This window comes from Dicentrarchus labrax, unplaced genomic scaffold (assembly GCF_905237075.1).
Source record: "Dicentrarchus labrax unplaced genomic scaffold, dlabrax2021, whole genome shotgun sequence".
Lineage (NCBI taxonomy): Eukaryota > Metazoa > Chordata > Actinopteri > Moronidae > Dicentrarchus > Dicentrarchus labrax.
The window spans coordinates 8396444-8417788 of record NW_026136708.1 but is presented as its reverse complement, the minus strand read 5'-3'; the positions used below and the strand labels follow the sequence as shown (position 1 = coordinate 8417788).

The window sequence follows — 21345 nt, the reverse complement described above, 5'->3', positions numbered from 1 at the left end:
TGCTGCTCCTTTGGAGCCAAACAGCATTGCCAAGACTGATCTGTGAATGACCAGTCCTCATTATCCAATGCTAATGATACAAACATGTTTATGCATTACTTACCTGAAAAGTTATAGATAAATGAATTAGCTGATGAGCAGATGTGGGTTATAATGGCTGAAAATTATAATACAATGATTAATCAGTCAAGTATTTCCTATACACTCAAATGCTTTAAAGCTACTGTACATATTTTTGATATTAGCAGTCGATCAAATGACTACGTGTGTGAAATGGTGTCCTTGGTAGAGAGTCATCACAAGTAATGATTGCCCGATTACAGTTCCTCTCAGCCTTCCTTTCAGCTCACTGTTTAGGTTTTACAGCCACATTTGCAGCAGACTGTTTTAGTGAAAGGTTTTGATAAACCTACTCTGCACTACCTGCCCAGCACTAAATGGCAGACAGACAAAGTTGGCAACTAGCTGTTGACCAAAGTGGAGTATTTAGCCACTGAAGAGCCAGATATTTCCTTCAGGAGTTGGTGAGGACCAAAATATAATACGAGAATGAATATTGGACTTCATCAGGTAGCCAGAGACACGACTCCAAATGAATGCCAATGTTGCTGCTGGATGTGTAAATGGGCCATAGTTTGTTAACAGATTTGCAATATCAGCTTATAATGTGTTGGTCAGTGTTGTGTTTAGAGCTTGTTTCTGCTGCCCCTGAAACACCAAAAAACCCAGGTATTGCAGGCTTTTAGGATTTTTTGAACCTGGAAAGATGTTTCCATGAATACAGTTCAGTGAGACAACCTGCATGTTGTTTGAATTATCTATTATTATTATTATTATTATTATTATTATTTATAGTTCACATCCAGTTTTTAGGGACTGTAAAATTTGTCTGCATTTTGAGTAAGTTTGTACCTTTCAACTCACTTTAAGGACAAAAGGAATAGCCGACAGTTGCAGAATTGAGATGACAGTGGGATTGTTACCTCTCACCCAAACAGAAATGGGGTCAAAAGAAATATAGCTGGACTCTGTTTCATTTTCTGGAGATTGCTAGTGATTTCATCACTATGAAACTTCAATGTGGCTTGACTTCATTCCAGCTGCAGCATTGTTTGGTCAGAATGACAGTGATTCGAAAATCATCAGGGAAGCATGACACTGTTTCATCATTGCTGAGATTTTCACTCGCTGGCTGTAAACTATTTTTGGGAGCAGTGCTACAAAATAGTCTTGGAGTCTCCTGATTGCTTGGACTACATGAATACACAAATACACACACACACACACAGCACTCTAGGAGCTGGTGCAATTTGCCAGGTTTACTAATTAAACAAATTTACTTGGCCAGCATGCTTGATGAGAAACCAGACTGCCTGATCCAACCTGCTAGTTTTCCTGTTTTCCAAACATAGAACACATGCACACACCGGCACACTCAAGGAAACGTGCAAATGTGTCCAGCAGTTTGGCACTTGGCACTTCTTTTATTATTCATTGTTCACTTTCAGCCAGGCTTTAAAATGTCTGTTAAACAAAGGCAAAATATTTATTGGGTCATATTTTGTTACACAGCTAGCAATAATGCTATATCACCTTTGGGAGGGTTCTCTTGTAAATGCTCTGAATTATATGACGCTGTGCTGAGATTGAGTAGCTGCGTGGGGGAGGAGTGCAGAGAAGTAAAAAGCTGTGGAGAATGATGTAATGATGCAAGTGATGGTGATGGTGATAAGAATTATGAATGCTGTAATGGTGGTGGTGAAAGTCATCCTGAAAGATAGTATTGGGACGGGGAAGTGATGAGAATGTGATGTGATGATGAACACTGGGATGAAAATGTCACAATGATGATGATAATGCTGTAATGCTGATGATTGTAATGGCAATGCTGACAATGATGATGGTGTCTTAGAAGGGTAACGCAATATACAGTTGTTGCTAAGGAAGACATTGAGTAGAATTTGTTTATAGCAAGATTATTAGGTGCATTTTATTACCTCCGCATTTGGAGACTTATAGCCTATTTCTACCGCAAGAACCTTTCCAGGGGCCCAGGAGCTATTTTTGGAACCATACCTCCATTTCTACCAGAAGAACCATGGACTAAATTGAGTTCCTCTGCCATAGCTCATGGTGGCAAAACAGCCCCTGCTCTTCGGGTAATACTTTTTGATACCCCAGTAACTATTGAGGCAGAGTTCACGGTACTTAACGTCGATGATTGGGGTTAGGTTGCCAGGTTTCCAGCTTGTCTAAAAGAAGCAAGATAAGAAGAGAGAGTGTGTACAGGCTGAGAGCACGAGTGAACAGTAGAGGTAGACAGATGAGGGATGATCAAGTGAACATAGCAAGTCCATCGAGGAATTTGAGATAAATGTGACGCTCCAGCCAGGACAGACAGTTAGCTTAGCTTAGCATATAGACTGGTAGCAGGGGGAACAGCTACAGGTAAAGAAAAGGGGAGCTTTTAGCTCCTGTGCCTTAGTACGTGGAAATTTCTGGTCCCAAACGAGCTATTGTTGATTATCATTTTCTTCTACTGTTATGGTCACAAAGTACATTTGTCAGCTCTTCATTGCATTGTTCATTGTTTGCCCTTGCTTGATTGCATTTAACTTCCTCACCGCTGTCCTCCATGATGGTTTCACTTTAAGTACATGCTCAGATTGTTCAGTCCCAGCTGTTTGCTGCTGCTAATATCCGCATGGTCCTCCCATATAAGGTGTGTATGTGGCTGAGACTCCGCTTCATTGCCATCGCAACTTGGATGCTCATTCGCTTCCCCCCATACTTTCCATGCCACTTCTCCCCCCAGACGACCATTGCCTCTTACCCCGTCTGCTGACTTTCTAGAGCCCCATATCAGTCCCTCCTCTGTTTTTCTCTTTCTTAGTTCCCCCCAACCTGACAGTCCCCCGGGGCAAGTCCCCTCTGGTGGCCCGCGAGGGTGACACAGTGGAGCTGGAGTGCCTTGTTTCAGGGAAGCCCAAGCCCATCATCCTGTGGTCACGAGCAGATAAAGAGGCGCCCATGCCAGACGGCAGCATGCAGATGGAGAGCTACGATGGTGTGCTGCGTATTGTTAATGTGTCCAGGGAGATGACGGGCTCATACCGCTGCCAGACCAGCCAGTTTAATGGCTTCAACGTAAAACCCCGCGAGGCTGTGGTGGAGCTGATCGTACAATGTGAGTAGACACAGTGTGTGTATTTTTGTCTTTATATGTGTGTATCTATGCATGTTGCAGTGTTGTGGTGTAATTTGCAGCACTGAAATAGTGTGTGTGTATCTATGTGTGGTGCGTCTTTGTCTGGTGTACTTTCTATGTATGCAGGGTGATTAATCTTAGTGTGTTCTAGTCCAGTGTGACCAAAATTGAACATTCTCCCATTTCTTTCCTTCCACGCCCATCCAATTTCCTTCTGAAGGCTGTAAAATTAGTCCAATCCCCTGGTACCCTCAGTCAGGTCTGAAAGGAAACAGCTCTGACTCCACCTCTTACACTAAAGGAAGGACTTTATCTTTGGAGTGTGAACTGAGCAGAACTAATATTAACAGAGGCACCAAGCTCTAGATACTGATGTCCACACTTATTAGGGTCTGTCTGTGTGTGTGTTTGTTGGTGTGTGTGTGTGTGTGTGTGTGTGTGTGTGTGTGTGTGTGTGTGTGTGTGTGTGTGTGTGTGTGTGTGTGTGTGTGTGTGTGTGTGTGTGTGGAGAAGACCCAAAGACTGTGTGCCATATCCCTGGGCCTTAACCCCCCCGCCACTGCCACTCATTGAGAAACACCTTCCATTCCTTAAGATGTGACATTTAAAGATGGTTTAACGACTAATTAGCGAGCGGCTAATTTATTCCCAGTAGTATTCATTTTGTATTAATTTATGGAGATTTGAATGGAACATCTCGAATGAACGTCAGGATTCAAAGCGTTGTCGCTTATTCAAGGGCTAGGGATGTTTCTCTCCCCCCAAAAAAGAACGGAAGATGGCTAGGAAAGAAACAAAGTGATCCATGTAGCGTGCAACCGTTCTCTGGCAAGTGATTATAGGAAATAGAGAAAAATAGTCTCATAGCCACAGTCAACCATTGTTTTCCTCATGGCCTACTTAGTTAATCCATACATTCTTCCATTTCAATTTACCCTAATCTAGAAAGAACCTGTGCAGCAGTATGTCACCCTTAAACTACTCTGACATGAATGGCAATTAACACGCTCCGTGCTGACTGCCATGTCTGAAGCATCCGCCCATATTTGCCAAACGTAAGACTGCAGAAAAATATCCAACAACTTTTTAAAGTGCGAACAACAAAACAAGAATTATGGCCACAGCTCAACCAGGGTTTTGATACAACATAAACTTGACACACCCACTACCAATATTTTGATTGAAGAGGAACTAGAGCAGCCCCCGTTCTGTTCTTGCAGACAAGGATTAGCGCATAATGCTGCCCTCATTTTTTTTTTTTTTCAAGACTTTTATTGTACTCTTTGCTATGGCATTCACGTTTCAGCTTAGCTGTTACCCACTGTGCTGTGTTAAGAGAATTAATGAAGTTTTGATGTGCTTTGAAGAAGACTGTGTTAAATTTTTTGGCTGAATTGATTATGATTATCCAGTGATGACAGCCCCATATCAAAGGTTAGTGGCTTTGCTACGCACCAATGCTGACACTAAAAAGTAAACAAAGGATTTGGACTCTAAGATGCTCTTCATTAATTAGCAACACTTGGTGGATCTGCTGCTTCTTACAAAGAGGGTCTGGTTTGATAGAGACAAACTGTTGTATTTAAAATTAAAACACAACTGGTGTTAATGGCTTTTTTTATGTTCACACAGAACCCTTTTGTTGAACATTAGCCAATGTCCTTATTTTAACAACAGTTACATTAAAAAATCTACCACATGTACAGCAGTCCACATGAACACACATCTACATAAACACCTGCCTCAGTTGTTTGAAAGGAGTTGAAGAATGGATGATGCTGCTCCCCCCTCAGCTCCCTCTCAGCAAAGAGCAGTTTACTGCCACAAGCAGCAATAGGTCACTGTGATCTTGCCTACCATTTGAAAAGCAGCAGGGACACATACTGTATTCTGTTTTCCATCTTTATCAGGGCAGCACAAAGGAGGCAAAAAAGCAAATAAGCACTAACTGGTTTTTGGTCAACAGACAAAATTGCAGCAATTTTTGAAAAAGATTTTCTCCCCCTGCATTTGCTGCAGCATTACATGCTACGGCTTCATCTGCAAATCAGTGGTGAATAAAAAAGATGACACGTTTAAACAGGGTCTGCCCAAAATAAAACCTTTTTTTGGATTTAGTTGAGAGTTGTTATTCTTATAGAAGATTAAGAGCATAAAATGTCCTCAAGCCGCAGTGAAAAAGAAAAGTATTTTTCAGACAATAACAGCTCTGGATATTTCACATACATAAAACATTAAAGTACATAAAACTATTCAAAAAGTAAAACATATTTATATGTAATTTATAATATGTTATTACTCTATGATAGATGAAAATAATATCCAAATATACAGAGTAGGTTGTTTTAAGACATCACAGTAAAAGAGAGTAAATTAAGCCCTAATGTCAGATAAATTGTTACAAAAAGGAATAACAAGAACAGGTAAAAGAAATTAATAAAAGCAATAATAAGTAATAAGTTAAATTGTTCAGTGTATAGAATTAGAAACTGCGCCACTGTCTGGTATAACAGATGATCGCAAATGAGTAGAGCAGGAAAAGCACCTTCAGACTATAAATTCAGGTGGCCTTAACCACAATGAATGTCCAATGAATACATTTTTTTTTTATTAATTACGTACTTTCATGGCCTAGTTAAATTCAAAATGATACAGTAAATGCTGAAAAACAAACCCTTAAAGGGACATTGTGTAGTGTTTTAAGTATTTTATTAGCCAAAATCAATGTCTTCATTCATAAATGTGTCCTCATTGGTGTAAAATTACCTCTGCCAATGATCTGACTTATCCTCGTAAGTTCAGAATTTCTTATCTGTATATACATTGGACGGGCAAGTCCATGGAGGCTTCCATGTCGTTCCGCCATTTTGAAAAACTATAATCGCCGAGAGGGACATAAAGCACCAGCCTACCTGTCTAGCTAATCCACAACGCGTTTTCGTTCAGAGCCAGCGTCACGTGACTGAAACCAGCTATAACGGAGAAGGAGATCAGTGAGAGGCGCTTGTCACTGCCCCAGCACATTTGAAAGTCTGCACTGCACTTTAGTTAATAATGGAGGATCATACTTATGCCGAGCCACAGGAGAAGGAATCCTCGTCGCCAAAAAAACGAAAAAGGGAATTAAAAAGGCAACGTGACCGGCGAATTCAAAAAACGAGGGTAAACATTGGGGTAGCTTTTCCCAGGTGGAAAGAGCTAATGAAGGAGAAAGACTTTCAAAGGGACGCTGAAGTTGCCTGCTTTCTCCTTGACAGGTAGGCTTCTTGGTACATAACAGCTACCGTAGTTGCAATACGCATTTGAAAGTATTTCAAGAACTGTAACTCCCATGAAGGTCCACAACCTTTGAATGACCCCGTCTCAGAGTTGAGGTCAATATCACTGATGCTTTCGGGCAAGATTTTTCTCCTCTGGCTCCTAACAACCAGGAAAGGTCATCTCCTATCACACTCCGCTGCTGCTGCCCCCCCCGTCTCAGTGACAGTGGACAAGGGTCACTTACAGGGAGTGACTTTTGTTAGTGCCACTCAGATGGAGATGACATGCCTCAGGAGGCGAAGAGACTCTGATGCCTCAGGTGAAAGACACATGCCATTAAGTCTATTCATTTTCTCAGATAGATCTGCCTTGGCATGCGGTTGCATCATAGGATGACACACACAATACGTGGCATGTGGGGAGTCACGTCAGTTCACTCCTGATAATTCCCTTCCTTTCAACACAAGTATTCTGAGAATGCAATTATTTCTCATTATGTAGTATCATTTTAATAAAGCACCTCTCTTGCGCTACACTTCTTGATGTCATACAGCACTTTCATCTGTTCGCCATCTTCAAAGCAGAACACATAATGAAGAGAGTTATTAGGGCTTTGGTGTTGATAAATCAATCATTCTGCTATGTTCTCACTTCAGAGCTAGTTCTGCTCCTCATCAGACTCTTGTTACTTATTAATAGTTGGCATCAAAGCCCAAGTTTAAAAAGCACAAATAATCCGTACTTGAGTTCTTAGATTGCTTAGACACAATTTGAGTATATTGGGGGAAATGTGTCCACCATGTGTACACGTCAACGCACACTGTTGACTCGGTTGCACTTGCCAAATACAAAGACCTTTGCTCGTCTTTCTCAGCCTGAGAATTTACTTTATTAATGCGATCCGACCCTGCTTTTGTTGTTTGCTCAGTAGGACTGTCGGTATGCCCCCTCCCTTCTTTCTCTTGGCCTGTCTCATGGTGTGTAAGCACCAGCCAATCCCTCTGAGATGCTTTTCTCGCCTGCATTTCCAGGTCCCAGCGTGAGCCACCCGCCTTTGGTGGTGAGCCATGTGCAAAGCCGCGTTTAGTAACTTGATCAAGGGACCGAGGTACAGTCCTCTGAAGCAAAGAGCATTAGAGGCGTGAAGGAACGACTCTGGCAAGTCAACAGCTTTGATATGTAAAAACCTGCATCTGTTGGCTGGCAGAGGCAACGCCAGGAGGAGAGGTAGAGGGAATGGAAGACGTCTGCCTTTAGAGTCGTCGCTCTAATAGAATTGCAAACGCCAAATCCCAAGCTGTGACACCCTAATGTTCTTAGTCAAACTGACTTGGCTTGATCCAGAGGCTTGAGAGAGGGAGTGAAGAAACAGAGAGAAATAGAGGGAAGAAGGAGGTATAGAGTGGTCTCCTGTCCTAGATACCACTGTCTGTCAGAGTGAGAGTTATCAAGCTCTACTTCAGCCCAGATGCAGAGGAATCTTTTATCCGGGCTTCCCTTCTGTTCCTCCTCACATCGTCCATGACACCTGCCTGATGCAACCCTGCAATTGTCCCCCTGAGCAAGCAACTCGCTATCTGACATACATCAAAAAGACACAACAGGATAAAGAGCTACTGTCTGGGCAAAAATAATGAGCAGAATTACACGATTATTGTTTTTAATTAATTTTCCTTTCTGCATCAAGAAGGCCTGCAATGCTGGCCCCTGAGGCCCACTCTAATGTGAATCATATTAGAGCGATTCACATTAGCCTAACGCCAGCAAATTAATCTTTTGCATTACAGCAGGGCTCACACACCGCATTTGGGGATGAAATTTTAATAACCTTTTTTTGTGGAACAATATTGAATTGATCAGCCGTATCAAATCCACACCCGAAAAGGTCAGAGAATATGTAGGTTGTAAACAGAAGCCTGCGCACGGCTTTGACAGAATAATTCATAACTTGGTCAATGACTGAGCTAAACCTATTAGCGGATCACCAGGCCACTCCTCGCACTGAAGAGTCTCCATTGATTATCATTACTTGTATATTTAAGTTCATAAATTATCTCTAGGTTTTAATAACAATATGGTAATGCGGATGGTGCTTAAGTTCATTGTTTGATTGCAGCGGCTGTAGTGTGAGGGAAGGAGGGCGCGTTGATGTGGAGCAGTGTTTCCCTACATTATTCAACACAGGGACTCATTATAAATCAGTCGAATCAGGGTTGTCATTGCATATTCCGTATATATCTGTTTGACTTCCTAATAAATGTTATTTCCTCTATCAAGACTTGCTATTGAAGCATGTCATGCTACAAAGGTTATTCCCCCACAAGAATGCTTTTGCTCCCGTCCCAAAACAAGGCCTTTGTTTCTTTCATACTCCCACGTGCAGTTGCTGAACCCTGTTGTGTGAAAAACGTGACATACTGTATTCCTGAATGGAGCACTGGTATGTCTCATGTTTATCCAGCTCATCCAGCAGTGGTGGAAAGTAACTAAATACATTTACTTAAGCACTGTACTCAAGTATAATTTTGAGTATTTGTATTTTATGTCTTTATTCTTATACTCCACTACATTTCAGAGGGAATTATTGTACTTTATACTCCACAAACATATAATATAAGTTTTTAACGCTTTAGGCATGTCAGTTCTTACAAGAAACAGCGCTAAGTTGAGGCCAGTTTTCATATTTTAGATGTCTATAGGTTCCAGAGTGATTTTCCCTCTAAGCTTTTCAGATGATTTTATTCAACTATGAGGCCCACAAACATTAAATTATCTCATATGTCACATAAAGAAAAGATTTAATCCAAACTAAAAAAAACTGAATACATTTTATTTTTATATTAGAATTTTGGTATGTGGTAAGTATGGTAACTACCCCTAAGTTAGGAACCACTGAATTAAACTACACAACAGAATATACGGTAGTTAAAAATACCTCCACCGTAACCAGCTACATTATTGATGTGACATTTTCATATCTACCATGAACAGAGGCCCTCTAATTTTCCCTGTTCCTCAGAAAGTACTGAGGTTTGCCGATGGTAGCTTAATATCAAACAGGAGTACGAAGAAGAAAAAGGAATTTATTATATGTGTATCTGTTGTTCTAATGCTACACTATGGAATTAGTGTTGTGGAAACACAATACATTATACTGACTGACCATGTGAGCTGTAGTGGTCTACAGGGAATTTCACCAACTCATTGCTTTTTACTTGGCCTGTATTAGTGGTCAGTCTTTTGTTTTTTATCAGGGCCATTTATTTGAATTCTTTTATATGACAATTTACAGTAATATAGACAGCAATATGTCCAGGGCCATTACTCTGCTCTGCTCTGACTAGTTTTACTTTCGACACTTAAGTGCAATTTGCTGATAAAAGTTCCAGTTGTACTTAAGTAGGATTATTTTTATATTGGTGCATTGGTAATTGCACTTACATTAAAGATCAGAGCACTTCTTCCACCGCTTACAGAGAGCCATGAGTAAAAACATTCTGTGGCTTAAGGGAGAAAATGGATGAAAGACAAAACTGAAAAAACAACGAATAAACATCCAACCATATAGAAGTTATGCAGTCACATATACACACTTCACATGCACAGCCTGTACAGAACAGTCTACGCTTGCAGGCTTGCCCACAGCACTTGCATGTCCTTCTCTTGATGCAGTCACCCGAAGCACATGGCAGAAAAATGAAACCCATTTTGAATGAAGCTGGAGTTTATTATAAACCATTCAAGCGGAATTTCAGAAATGCAGGTGCACGAATGCACTCAATTCCCTTCAGCTTCCCCCACACACTCCAAAACACACATGCATATTTCCCCCATGTATGCGCGCGTCTTTGTTCTGTCCACCTCCCTGTAGATGGCGGCCTATATGGACTGTTGGGAAAAGGCCGCCGTGCTCCTAAAAGTTGTTTTTCACCACATTACTGTCAAGGTATCCACCGGTGACTGATGATGGATTACATCTCAGCCCGTGCTCAGGGTTTTCCCTTAGCCTGTGACTTAACAGCAACGCCAAGCCCTCGCCGCCCTCGTTGCTACACTAACCATGAAGAGCACTGCTCAGGGAATATCACACAAGACCTTTTCGCTCCTTTCTCTTCATGTTCTCTGGGCAGCTGTTTCACAGGACATGCACAGAGGGGAGATGAGGCATGTGCCCTTGTTTAAAGGATGTTTTGGTTATATAAGAGATCTTTTTTCTTTTTCTTTTTTTTCATTTTCTGCAGACCCAAACCCTGTCTTCATTTGTCTTTCTGTGTCAATGGAAATGCACTTACTGCAATTTGGTCTAGTGCCACTCAGAGAGGCTGTGGAGCTGGGTTGTGATTCAGTGCCGCACACAAACCTACAATTCTAATGTGATAAGTAGAGATTCAGACCCTTCTTTTGGAGTCAGAGATAAGCCATTGCGTTTGGGTAAAAGCTCAGACAAGGCTCATTTAAAGGAGGAACTGATTGCTGTTTCATTTAGCGTAGATGAAAGCCACTTTACTCTCCACCTTGTGAACAGCATCAGGTAAAGGAGGCAAAGTTTTATTTTTACTTTCAGTCCAAACTTCTGGGAAGATTTGTGTTTCCTCTTTCTGTTATCCCATGTGTTATGATTTATTATTTTTCACATTTCAGCCAGTCATTATCCAGTCTAATGGTGTGCCATTAATCATAGTAGCTGCCGTGTGAATCCCAGGTTTTTGTGTGTGTTGTGTGATAATTAGTGTCGAGGGCTAGAAAGTAAAATCCCACTTTGGGTTGTTATATGTCTGTGTATTATTTTGCATACAGTATGATGCTTACAGTCCACATTTCCCAGTGTGCCTCTGTGGCCTGGAGGACCTGCCCAGCTCTAACAGGCTGCGCTGAGGTTAAATCAATTATGTGCAACAGAAAAACAAAAATGAGCTCCTTTAAAAACACAGCAAAAATATTTCGGAAACGGGCAAGCATTTATGAGATTCCTTGAAGAGATTTAGCTTGAGATTTTAGCATCTTCCACATCTTTTTAAAAAAATGGCTGATTAAGGTTGTAGATAATGTCATTAATAGTGTTATCAAATTATATGCTGTAAATTTTAATAAACTGTTCATTTAATTGCATATCCTATCAAGTTTGGAAGGCTCAGTAATTAGATTATATTACCGTGTGTGAATAATGTAGAAGATTATGTTGCAGATTACAGTTTCAATCAGGTAATCAGTGATCTGTAACATATTACATTTTTAAAAGTAACATCCCCAGCCCTAGCTATAGCTACCCGCCTCTCCTTTACTCTGTCAGGAATTATGCAAATTTCAAGCAATTAAGGGGCTCTGTGTCATTCTGTCTCTTCTCCTCAACATTCACTGTTGTTTTTAAAGCCTCGCCAGTGACTTTTGTCAAGCATCTGTATGAGAATGTCAAGAGCAAAGATGCTTAAGATGGGGAAATTATTCATATCCATTTCAGTGCTTGTTCTCACAAGCACTTACACATATTCTGTCCTCGCTTAAACCTACACAGACATTTTGTCACCATGCACATAATCTATCACACATTTAACATAGGCTGAAATATAAAGTTACACATACGTTGCAGAGGGAGGGGTCTGTGTTGCACCAAGGTCATGTTCAGCCCCTCGCTTCGCTCTGAGACGTCTTGGCTAAATAATTCACTACCAGGTTGTCTGTGTGGTAAGAGGTGAAGCCTGTCAGATGCTCAAATAAGTTATTAATTTTCCATTTTGAAAGCTTGAGGTGCGCTTCATCATCCTGTTACCTATTTTCCGTGAAGCGTGACTGATTTCGTTCAGAACATTGTTCTAGTTTTTCTGCAAAATTGATCTCCCTACATCCATTGCCACTCTCCCCACAATTGTTTTCACTCGTCATTTTTCTTTTATTGCTGAGGTGTATTGACTTTGCAGTGTTGATTGTTCAAAGTTTACTTACAATATGCCTAAATTTCACCTGTTTCTCCCTGCTCGCCGTTTCCATTCCTGTTACAATATAAGATTGTCATCTAAAATGTTTTTCTTCCTCTCTGTGTCTGTGCATGATTTAAATATGATTTAAATAAATATGGTTGTCATTCAAAAAGCTGTTTCTTTTCAGTTATGTCTTTCTTAGGTTTTCAGTGAGCTTTGGTTATACATTGCTCAGAACCATTTTCCTTCTATTTTGACACTTTCATAACATGTCTTTGTCTGTACATTTATTTATTTATCTCATACTCTTCTAGACTTAGTATTCTGACTGTCTTTTCTGTCTTCCAGATATTTTTTCTCTGTAAATATCTCTGGAGGTCAGAGACAACATCGTCTGACCGCGACGGCCCTCACCTGAATAGCGTCTGTCTTGTATAGATGTCGATGCACCATCCTCCCACTCATCCTCTTTTTCTCTTCTTTGCCCTCTTTATGACTTTTTTTCATATTCCCACCGCGCTAACATCCTTGACACACTTTCCTGTCCCTAACAAATGTCATCTGAACTCATCTGAGCCCATCTGTCTCCTCCCTCAGATCCTCCAACAGTGGAGCCGGTTTACATGGAGATGCGTCAGGGCCTGGGAAGGCCTGTGGTGATGACCTGCAGGGTGCTGCGAGCCCACCCCTCCCGTGTTCTGCGATTCGAGTGGCTTCTATCAAACCGGCTGCTCCACGCCGGAGCCTTTGACGCACAAAGAGATGAGACGGAGTACACCATCCGCAGCTTGAATCGAGACGGATGGGGGGAGTACACTTGTAATGTCATCAATGAGGCTGGAGCAGGCAAATGCACCTTCCAGGTCACAGGTAAGTAGTGCCTGTCATTAAAAAAAAGTATTTTTTATGTTTTTATACTGTTAGGAACTGACTGTTCACTGAGCCCTAGCTTAGTTACGGTTGCTATGCCTGTTAGGCTTCTTTTTCCTCATGTGACACATGCTGTTAATAATGGGGGCACCTTTGTTACTTGAAATTCTTGATAATTTTTTCAAACAATATTTCCTTGATTCCAGACAAAATTAGACAAAATTGTGCAAATAATGATTATGCCAGCTGAAATGATAACTGTTTATCAGCTGTAGCAAGCTAATTTGGCTAATATTAGCCTCATGAAGTCAGTTTAAAACGCTGTCTCTGGCTGACTGTTTAATATTTTAAACTACTTTTAAACAAACAATAACCCTGTTGAAAAGGTATCGTATTAAAAGCTAATGCTAATGCTACATATCCCAAGCAAGAAGTCCTCACCAGATGATGATCAAAGTGGAAGACATGGAAATAAAGAAGCAACATTACTGTTGTATTGCAGTGTATGACTGTACAACAGGATGACAAGAAAAACTATAAATTCATATCTTATTCTAACATAACCCTGTTTGGCTTCTTAGCACATACACGACAGAGGTTAGGTTGATGCTTTATTGTTTGGATTTTCAAAGTCTGTTTCATTTTTAATGTTACAAAGAAAAAGCTTTTAGGATGAGAACTAACTGATGTGTTTGATGAAACTAACGCTGCCTGGAAGAAGTTGCTGGAGTGTAAACTTCCTCAAATCTAATAAAGAGAGGGACAGAGCTGTTAACGTCAGCCTAAACTCTCATAGTAGCTTCCACACAGTAGCTGTGCCATCGCTAACTATGCTTGTTTAAACCTGTAATGTTGGCAGTAAATAATTAGGGTCTGGGTCTGAGAAATGAGGCCACCATGGAAGTACTTAAAACTCCATTCTTTCTTATGGCCAGCAGGGGTTAGCTCCAGTGTTAGCAAAAAGACCTGCGCTGTATTCAGCTGTGTTAAAAATGACCATACTTCTCTCTTAATTTATTCATTTGAGTTTATGGTTTCAATCGCTAGTTTCAAGTCTTCTTCCATACAGCATGCTGTTCATTTTGTAAATTATGGTCACATAGGGCGTGGCTGGCAAGACATTCTCAGTGATTCCATCTCAGATCAATCTGTTAAACTAGGCAGTGCTATTCAAATATGAATCAAGATTCTGTTACTGCATTGTCTATACTAGTGAAAGCATTGCTTCCTGCTGCAGAGCAGCTCAACTCATGTACTTCACCACTGTTAGCAGGAAAAAACCAACATGGTGATGGCCATTATGCCAAACTTGAGACTTTATTTTACAAACCAATGGTTGACATCACAATACATTCACACTTTATCTGTTACCCCACAAAATAGCCTAGTAAGTACTTCTTGGCCTTGGAAGTCATTATATTGTAGGTATTAAACTAGAGTAGTTAGCCGGATATGCAAACACTAAGTGGATCAGACCAACACAGTGTAATCCATTACTCACACTTTTGCTCTTAATAATAAGAGCAAAATTGTTGCTGGGCAGTTAATTATTTAAAGTTACATACCATACCATATTTCACTCTCACTCTCATACACACATTTAGTGGTATAAAATGGACCGTAGGTGTGCTTCATTCACCTTGAAGCTGGACGCGATGACATTTTGCTGCCATACATCTGGATATCTACAACAACTTCAATATGCACTCCAGTTTGTAATTAGAGTCTTCACTGAGAAATTTTTGGACAGCTGAAATTGGCTCCTCAAATATATAACAGTCCTTGTCACACTGCATTTGAGACACATTGATGTCTCTTTTTGATCGACATTCATTTAAAAGAAGAGTGAAAGAAAAAATCCGTACATTGTAAATCTGAATGGGACATGTCAATCATTTTAGCTTTTTCTCTGTCTCACGTAGTAAACCTGTTCTTTCAGATAATACACACTTACCCTCTTCTTGCTATTTTTTTTAGATTGCCTCTTTTTTTATATATCAAGAGCTGCAAGTGTCCATCTCCTAGTTGGTTGTTATGACAGGACCAAATTAGTTTGGCCGGGCTGAGTGACCGCAGGAACTCTGGCCAAGGTTTCAATCTCCCAGACCTCCCATTAGAGACAGGAGCTGCAGGGTCACAGGAGGAGTATTTGTCACTGTGATCCTCTGCCACTTAGGTTGCTCTCCTCTTTGATACTGTCTATTTCTCTCCATCTATTGCTTCTTCTAATCGTACCTTTCTTCACTCGATTTTTCTATCTCCTCTTTTGCGCTTCCTTTTTCTCTTTGTCCATATTTTCTTTCCCTCGTTCTTCATCTTTCTCATTTTAAACGTGTCTCTATCGTCCTCCAAGCAGACTGGAGAGAGAGATGGACACCCCCCTCTGTGTGCCATAAATCGGTCCTCCCTGGTGAAGCAGGTAGAGCAGAGAGGCAGGAGCAGATAGCCCCCTCCAGCCATTTGTTTTTCTCAACAGGGCTGGGGTTTGTCTGCTATTGCTCCCTCTTCCCACCTCCACTCCCCTTCCTTCCCTTTCATCCTCCTTCTCTCTCTCCTGCCATCGCTCCATTCCTCCCGCCCAATGCTCCAGATTCCCACCATCTGGACTCAGTGGTTGCCAAAGGTATGGAGGCTCTTTTAGTAACCCCCCTGAGTGCAGGAGCATGGTGCAGAAAATCCACTTTGGTTCCTCCCATCATCCATGAAATCTGGTGTGCCCCATTCCCTTAACTGCATCTCTTACTCTTTTTTATCCTGAAATTCAATACTACAATACTATGCTACAATATGAGATCAACACTTTTCTGTAGGGTGGTTGAAATACATATCTACTGGAGAGAAAGTGGATATCAGCTTCTCTCTATGACTTGTGAGCCCACTTCAAGATGAAGCTCATGAAATATGTGTTATAGCTCCTGCAGTAAGGTAATATCTTGGTTTGCTCACTTTACAGAATAAAGACAGGTAGACACTTGATATTCACTCACCGCTCTCTCCTTGACTTCCTCTTTGGCTGTGTTGATGTGTAATAAAGATATCATTTCAGTTTTGGCCTGAAGCTACAGTGGTTCAATTAAACTCACAGATCAAGTCAACATACCATGCAAAACATACATGTTACCATGCTGGCAGACACATGCAAATCCACCAAAGTCTGGCATCAGGCCATTCTTTGGCTTATATAAATGCTGTCGCCTCAAAAAGTGTATTGTGCCAGGGGAGAGTGTGTGTGCATGTGCATGGATGCCCATGTGCCAAGCCATTGGGACATCTGTGGAAACAGTGAGTTGACTGTAATGGCCAAGTTGGCCATTAAATTGTGCCAAGGGAGAGACCCCTCAGAGGGATGTAATGTGTACCACTGAGCTTTGGCTCAGGCTCTCTGTCATGGGAACCTTGAGTTTTTAGCAAATGCTGAAATCATGCTCCTCTGAAGGTTGGGAGTAAAAAAAATTCACTGTCTGAGTATTGAGTCATGCTGCTTTTTCCCCCTCTGATCCGGTCTGATGCAGTCAGTCATTTATGCACAAGTCTACATGTCCTGTGCATCGTCTCCTTAGGCTGCAAATGTGTGTTGATGAAGCAGTGAAACGCAAGTCACAGAATAGACGTGACATTTAACCATGTATTCCATCAATTTAGTATTGCACTTCATAAAGTTGTCATATTTCATATCCCATATTGCAACTCAATAGCATCTTTCACTAGACGCGCTCAATTGCCTAAATGCCCATTTCTTTCTAACTTCCCATTTGTAGTGCAGGCTTTCTATTTAAACTTTCAACCCCAAGCTGAGAACCGCCCCCCCGCAAAGCTGCATAAAGCCTGTAAGGCACTGCATTTGTCTAATCACTGCAAAAACCGAAATTTATAATAAAATAACTAATTCTTCAGTTAGTCCATGCTTCTCACTCTTTCTCTTCAGTGACAAGTCTCCCAATCAGTGCAATACTGCAGTTTGCTGGAATTCCGCAATCTGCTCAGAAAGGGCAATGTTCTCATTGTTTCTCATTTTTCCCACGTTTAAGTCCTCTTTTTGGCAGTCTGTCATGAATTAGAATAGAAGAACAACTGAATTCTCAGGAACAATGTTGAGATATTCATTCTCTGCATTTTGGGGGGTTTGCTCACACAGTTAATTCAGATTCTCCATAATGATGTGTTTGTATGGTCCCAGTGTCCCTTTTATTGTAGTCATTGTTCATAATGATGCAAAAATGTCACTGTGGAACGTGGTGCCCAGCCAAAGCTGGCTGCAATGAGATATCTGCATATGTTTCAGGAGGAAAATATATTTATTTTAGTGTGACACACACACCGCCACTACCTTATTCCTGTTGTACCTTATCTGCACTCTATTTTAATATATTATTATTTAATCCATCATCTGTTTTGAGCAATGTTTTTGACGTCTTGATTTATTTTTTTCTACGTTTGTTTGGCTCTTTTGAGGTGTGTTTCAAATAGGCCTCTTGGGTCTTTTTTGAACTACACTAGTACATTATGATGTTTTATTTTGTGTGTGTGTGTGTGTGTGTGTGTGTGTGTGTGTGTGTGTGTGTGTGTGTGTGTGTATTATTTTTGTCTTTATCATTTTTCATATCTTCAAGTGAAAGGAAAAGAAAACCTACATTGATTTTACCTTCAAACCTGCACATTCCTCAATCTCAGGGGTTTATAAATCAGTGTTGGTCTCCAGTGAACATTTGTGCCTTAGCTTTGAGTTCCAGACATGGTTTTTAGTAACTCAACTATCTGCCTTTATAGCCTGTGCCCAGTTCACCTGGTTTGAACTTCACCTCCGCAGTATGTGGTGATTGATGTTGAATACTTTCCACAGCTCATAGAGACATACTGACAGTGATGCATCCTGTAGGTAGTAATGACTGACACTACGTGGTCAAAGTATAAAGGCAGCATATGAATAATGTTATCTGTGATCAGAATGAAATTCTGTCAGGTTTGAAGGACAGACGCAATCTATTCTGCTGTATTTCTTTTTTCTTTTTGATTGTTTGTGGTTCTGCTTCTTTTATACCAATACGATGTCACAAGATTAGTCACTCAGGAGCAGCCTCCAATTTACACTGGCCAAGAATGATAAAATTGGACGTCACAGTAGGTCAAGACAAACAAAATTCAATCCCAGTTAATATGATCAATTATTAGAAATCTTTCTGGGGTTTTTTGTTTGTTTTTTGTGTCGATTAGGCAATAAGGGAGGCCGTTGAGGAAGAATTAACTGAATAGTTCGGGTGGAAGTGACTCATTACAAGTTCAATGCCATTTCCCTTAAAGGAATAAAGCCACAGAGATATTTCATTCTCTATTCCAGAAGGACACAACTAGGCAATTACCACAGGGTCTTCTAATGTCTCTAATGTCTTTTCCCTACAGTTAGTTAGCTATTCTTGCGGTGATGTTGGGTTTGTCTCGGCCAGCTGTGCATCCATATGTAAGCGTCACTTCTGCCACAAAAGCCTACATCACACATTCGCCCAGCACCATATAGAACCGCTTACCATATGGCGGGACAAAGTGTTTTCCTGAAGAAGAAAACATGTTCATAAACCCTTAAAAAATGAAAGGAAGTCTGCAAACAAGGTCAACTTCTTGCCTGAAGGGTTTCACTGAGCTGTTATGACTCATTGCATTGGTTCTGCTGTTATAAACAGGATTTTAAAAAATCAATTAAGCCTTCTGTACTTTATGTTTGATGTCTCCCACCCAGGGTTATCTGTTTCAAGCAGTGTAAGTGGGTTAGGTAATGTGCTTCACCACACATAACGTATTATTAAGAGTGAGGGCCATTTCACTTCATTACATTACATTGTATAGTTGAATAAAAGACAACAATTCACTGGTGAGTTTCTGTCCTCTCAGAAATTTACTTTTAAAAGATTTTCTCAAAATGAGACAGACGATGTAATAGATTAGACTTCAGCTAAATGAATGTAGTGTTCTTATGAATTCTAAAGGCACAATGTGCACTTGTATGAATACAGTCCTTTGAGTCATGTGTTCTTAAAAAAGAGACTGTGTGGGAATCTTTAAAAAAACAACTTAGAAAAACATAAACTGATATGAGCCAGTTTCATTATCCATTCCACCATTCTTACTGTAAAATATAAACTGCATGAACAAAACTGACAGTATCTGCCAGGCTGCCTTATGTAACATTTACTCTACAGTATGCTGTAAACACAGCTGGCTCTATACAGAGAAACACTGCCAAGTGAAGTGCATAAAGTTTTTGTCTCTGCATTTTTTTTTGTTGCATTAGCATCTTGGTGAGCCATAGAGGTTGCGTGATTGCATCTTGAGTTATAAAACAGAAAGAAAAACTTGCAGTAGACTGACGATGCCTTAAATATCTTAACCTTGTGAGATGTAGTTCCTACACGAAAAGGCAAAACATAAAAAAATAAATTACATTGTTTAATTATTAACAGTATTTCTCTAGCTTTTGCTTGTTTTTCTCTCTCTAAATGATTTTATCTGGCTGATGAATGAGTTTTCCTTTGCCTCAGATTATAATATTGTATTTTAAATAGCTTTATCCATGTAAAGGCCAAGTGATCTGCAGTAGGCTGGCCAAAGCATCATTAACCTGATTTATTTTCTAAAATGAAGAACAAAATGCCCTCACTGTTGATTTTGAGATATTTTCACGGATGATTATGAGGCTTGATCAAACCAGTCAGAGAACGAAAGATACGGATTGGTATATTTCTAAAACAGCTGGACACTGCAGCATCTTGCAAATGTTACTCAAACGGGAATAAATTGTGTGTTTTTTGGGAAATATATTCAGCTGAGGATTAAAACACTTTTTGGTGTGTGGGATCAGCTCAAAACAAACTACAGAAGCAGTGTCTCACTTTGGCTAAGCAGCCAAAGCATGAAAGTAGAATTTACTGTTGGTCTTGGTCTTTATTTTATTTATTCAAAAGACACATTTGTACCATTGATTCCTGTCTCATAACTGTCTGCAAGCCATGCTTTTTTTGTGGAGCAGTTTATCCTCTGATAGAGGAGGTTGAATAAAAGTGGATGTTGCAGCACAGCTAATAGGCCATGATAAGATTTTCTTCATCCATTTTTTACCCTCGAGCTCTCAGTTCCCTCAAATACCAGTGCTGGCAAGATGGTTTGCTATTGGTCAACGGCACAAATTAGCACAAATTGGATTTGACCCAATGCAAGTCTCACAGGAGAGGGCAGTTTTGACTTTGCTCTGGGCGGGAGCAGATGATCAAAAAATAAACTGCAGGTCCCAGGATTTAGCTAGCGCCAAACAGAAAGATGAAGATGGAGAAATCAGGTTGAGTAGAAGATTAAAGTGGGTTTTTACAAAACAGAAGCAAAGAAAGACAGGTCTGAAATTTGGGGAAATGACACAGTAAAATAACGCAAGTCTCAGACACATCTGCAGCCACACTTAGCCACACTAGATAGTAGAGATCTCGCCTATTTTCTCCAAGAGCCACACATGGTTCCCAGCAAAAACTGACAGTGAAAATGATATGTTCATAATCGTATTGACATTATACCAGCAACACATTTCACTACAGTTTCCATGTCTGTCTGTAGAATATGTCATAGACATGAAAAAAAATATTTAAAATATTTTTTTAAATCAACACTTCGTTTATCTATTTTAGATTAAGCTTTCCAGTGTTTCTGTGCACAGAAACCACAGGTGTGCGAGCTGCAGCAGTTTAGCGAGGCATCCATCACACACGCAGGCATGCTGTGCTGTGTCCATGCTATAAGGAAACAGTCCCATGCAAGGCAGGTCTACTAATTGGTGCAATTCCATTTTCCGAATAAATTGATTCCCCTTCAGAATTTTAACATTTTAAATGCTGGTTTAACAAGTCCTATCCTTGTTTCTTGTCATTTGCATAATGTCTCAAGACAACATATGTTTTTACAATATTCAGATCAAGCTTTAAGAACCACTACCCTACTGTGTTACTGTAAGAAGGGCATTGAAGCTACACCTGTAACCTTTTGAACTTATGGCCTTCACAAACTCCCAAGTCACAGTTTATTTCCTCCAGAGTAAAATCAAATCAAGGGAAACAA

General features: G+C 40.4%; 1 protein-coding gene across 3 annotated transcripts in view; it reads left to right on the top strand.

Moving 5' to 3' along the window:
- Window positions 1-21345, top strand: part of LOC127367824 (MAM domain-containing glycosylphosphatidylinositol anchor protein 2-like) — a 165226-nt gene that overhangs the window by 103596 nt on the left and 40285 nt on the right. For 2 of the 3 annotated variants that reach the window (XM_051407966.1, XM_051407965.1), the window contains exons 9-10: window positions 2894-3187; window positions 12982-13254. In XM_051407966.1, the coding sequence (XP_051263926.1) occupies window positions 2894-3187; window positions 12982-13254 (567 nt within the window). Of the gene's footprint in view, window positions 1-2866; window positions 3188-12981; window positions 13255-21345 lie in introns of all 3 variants that reach the window. The other variant, XM_051407964.1, reaches the window with a different exon arrangement.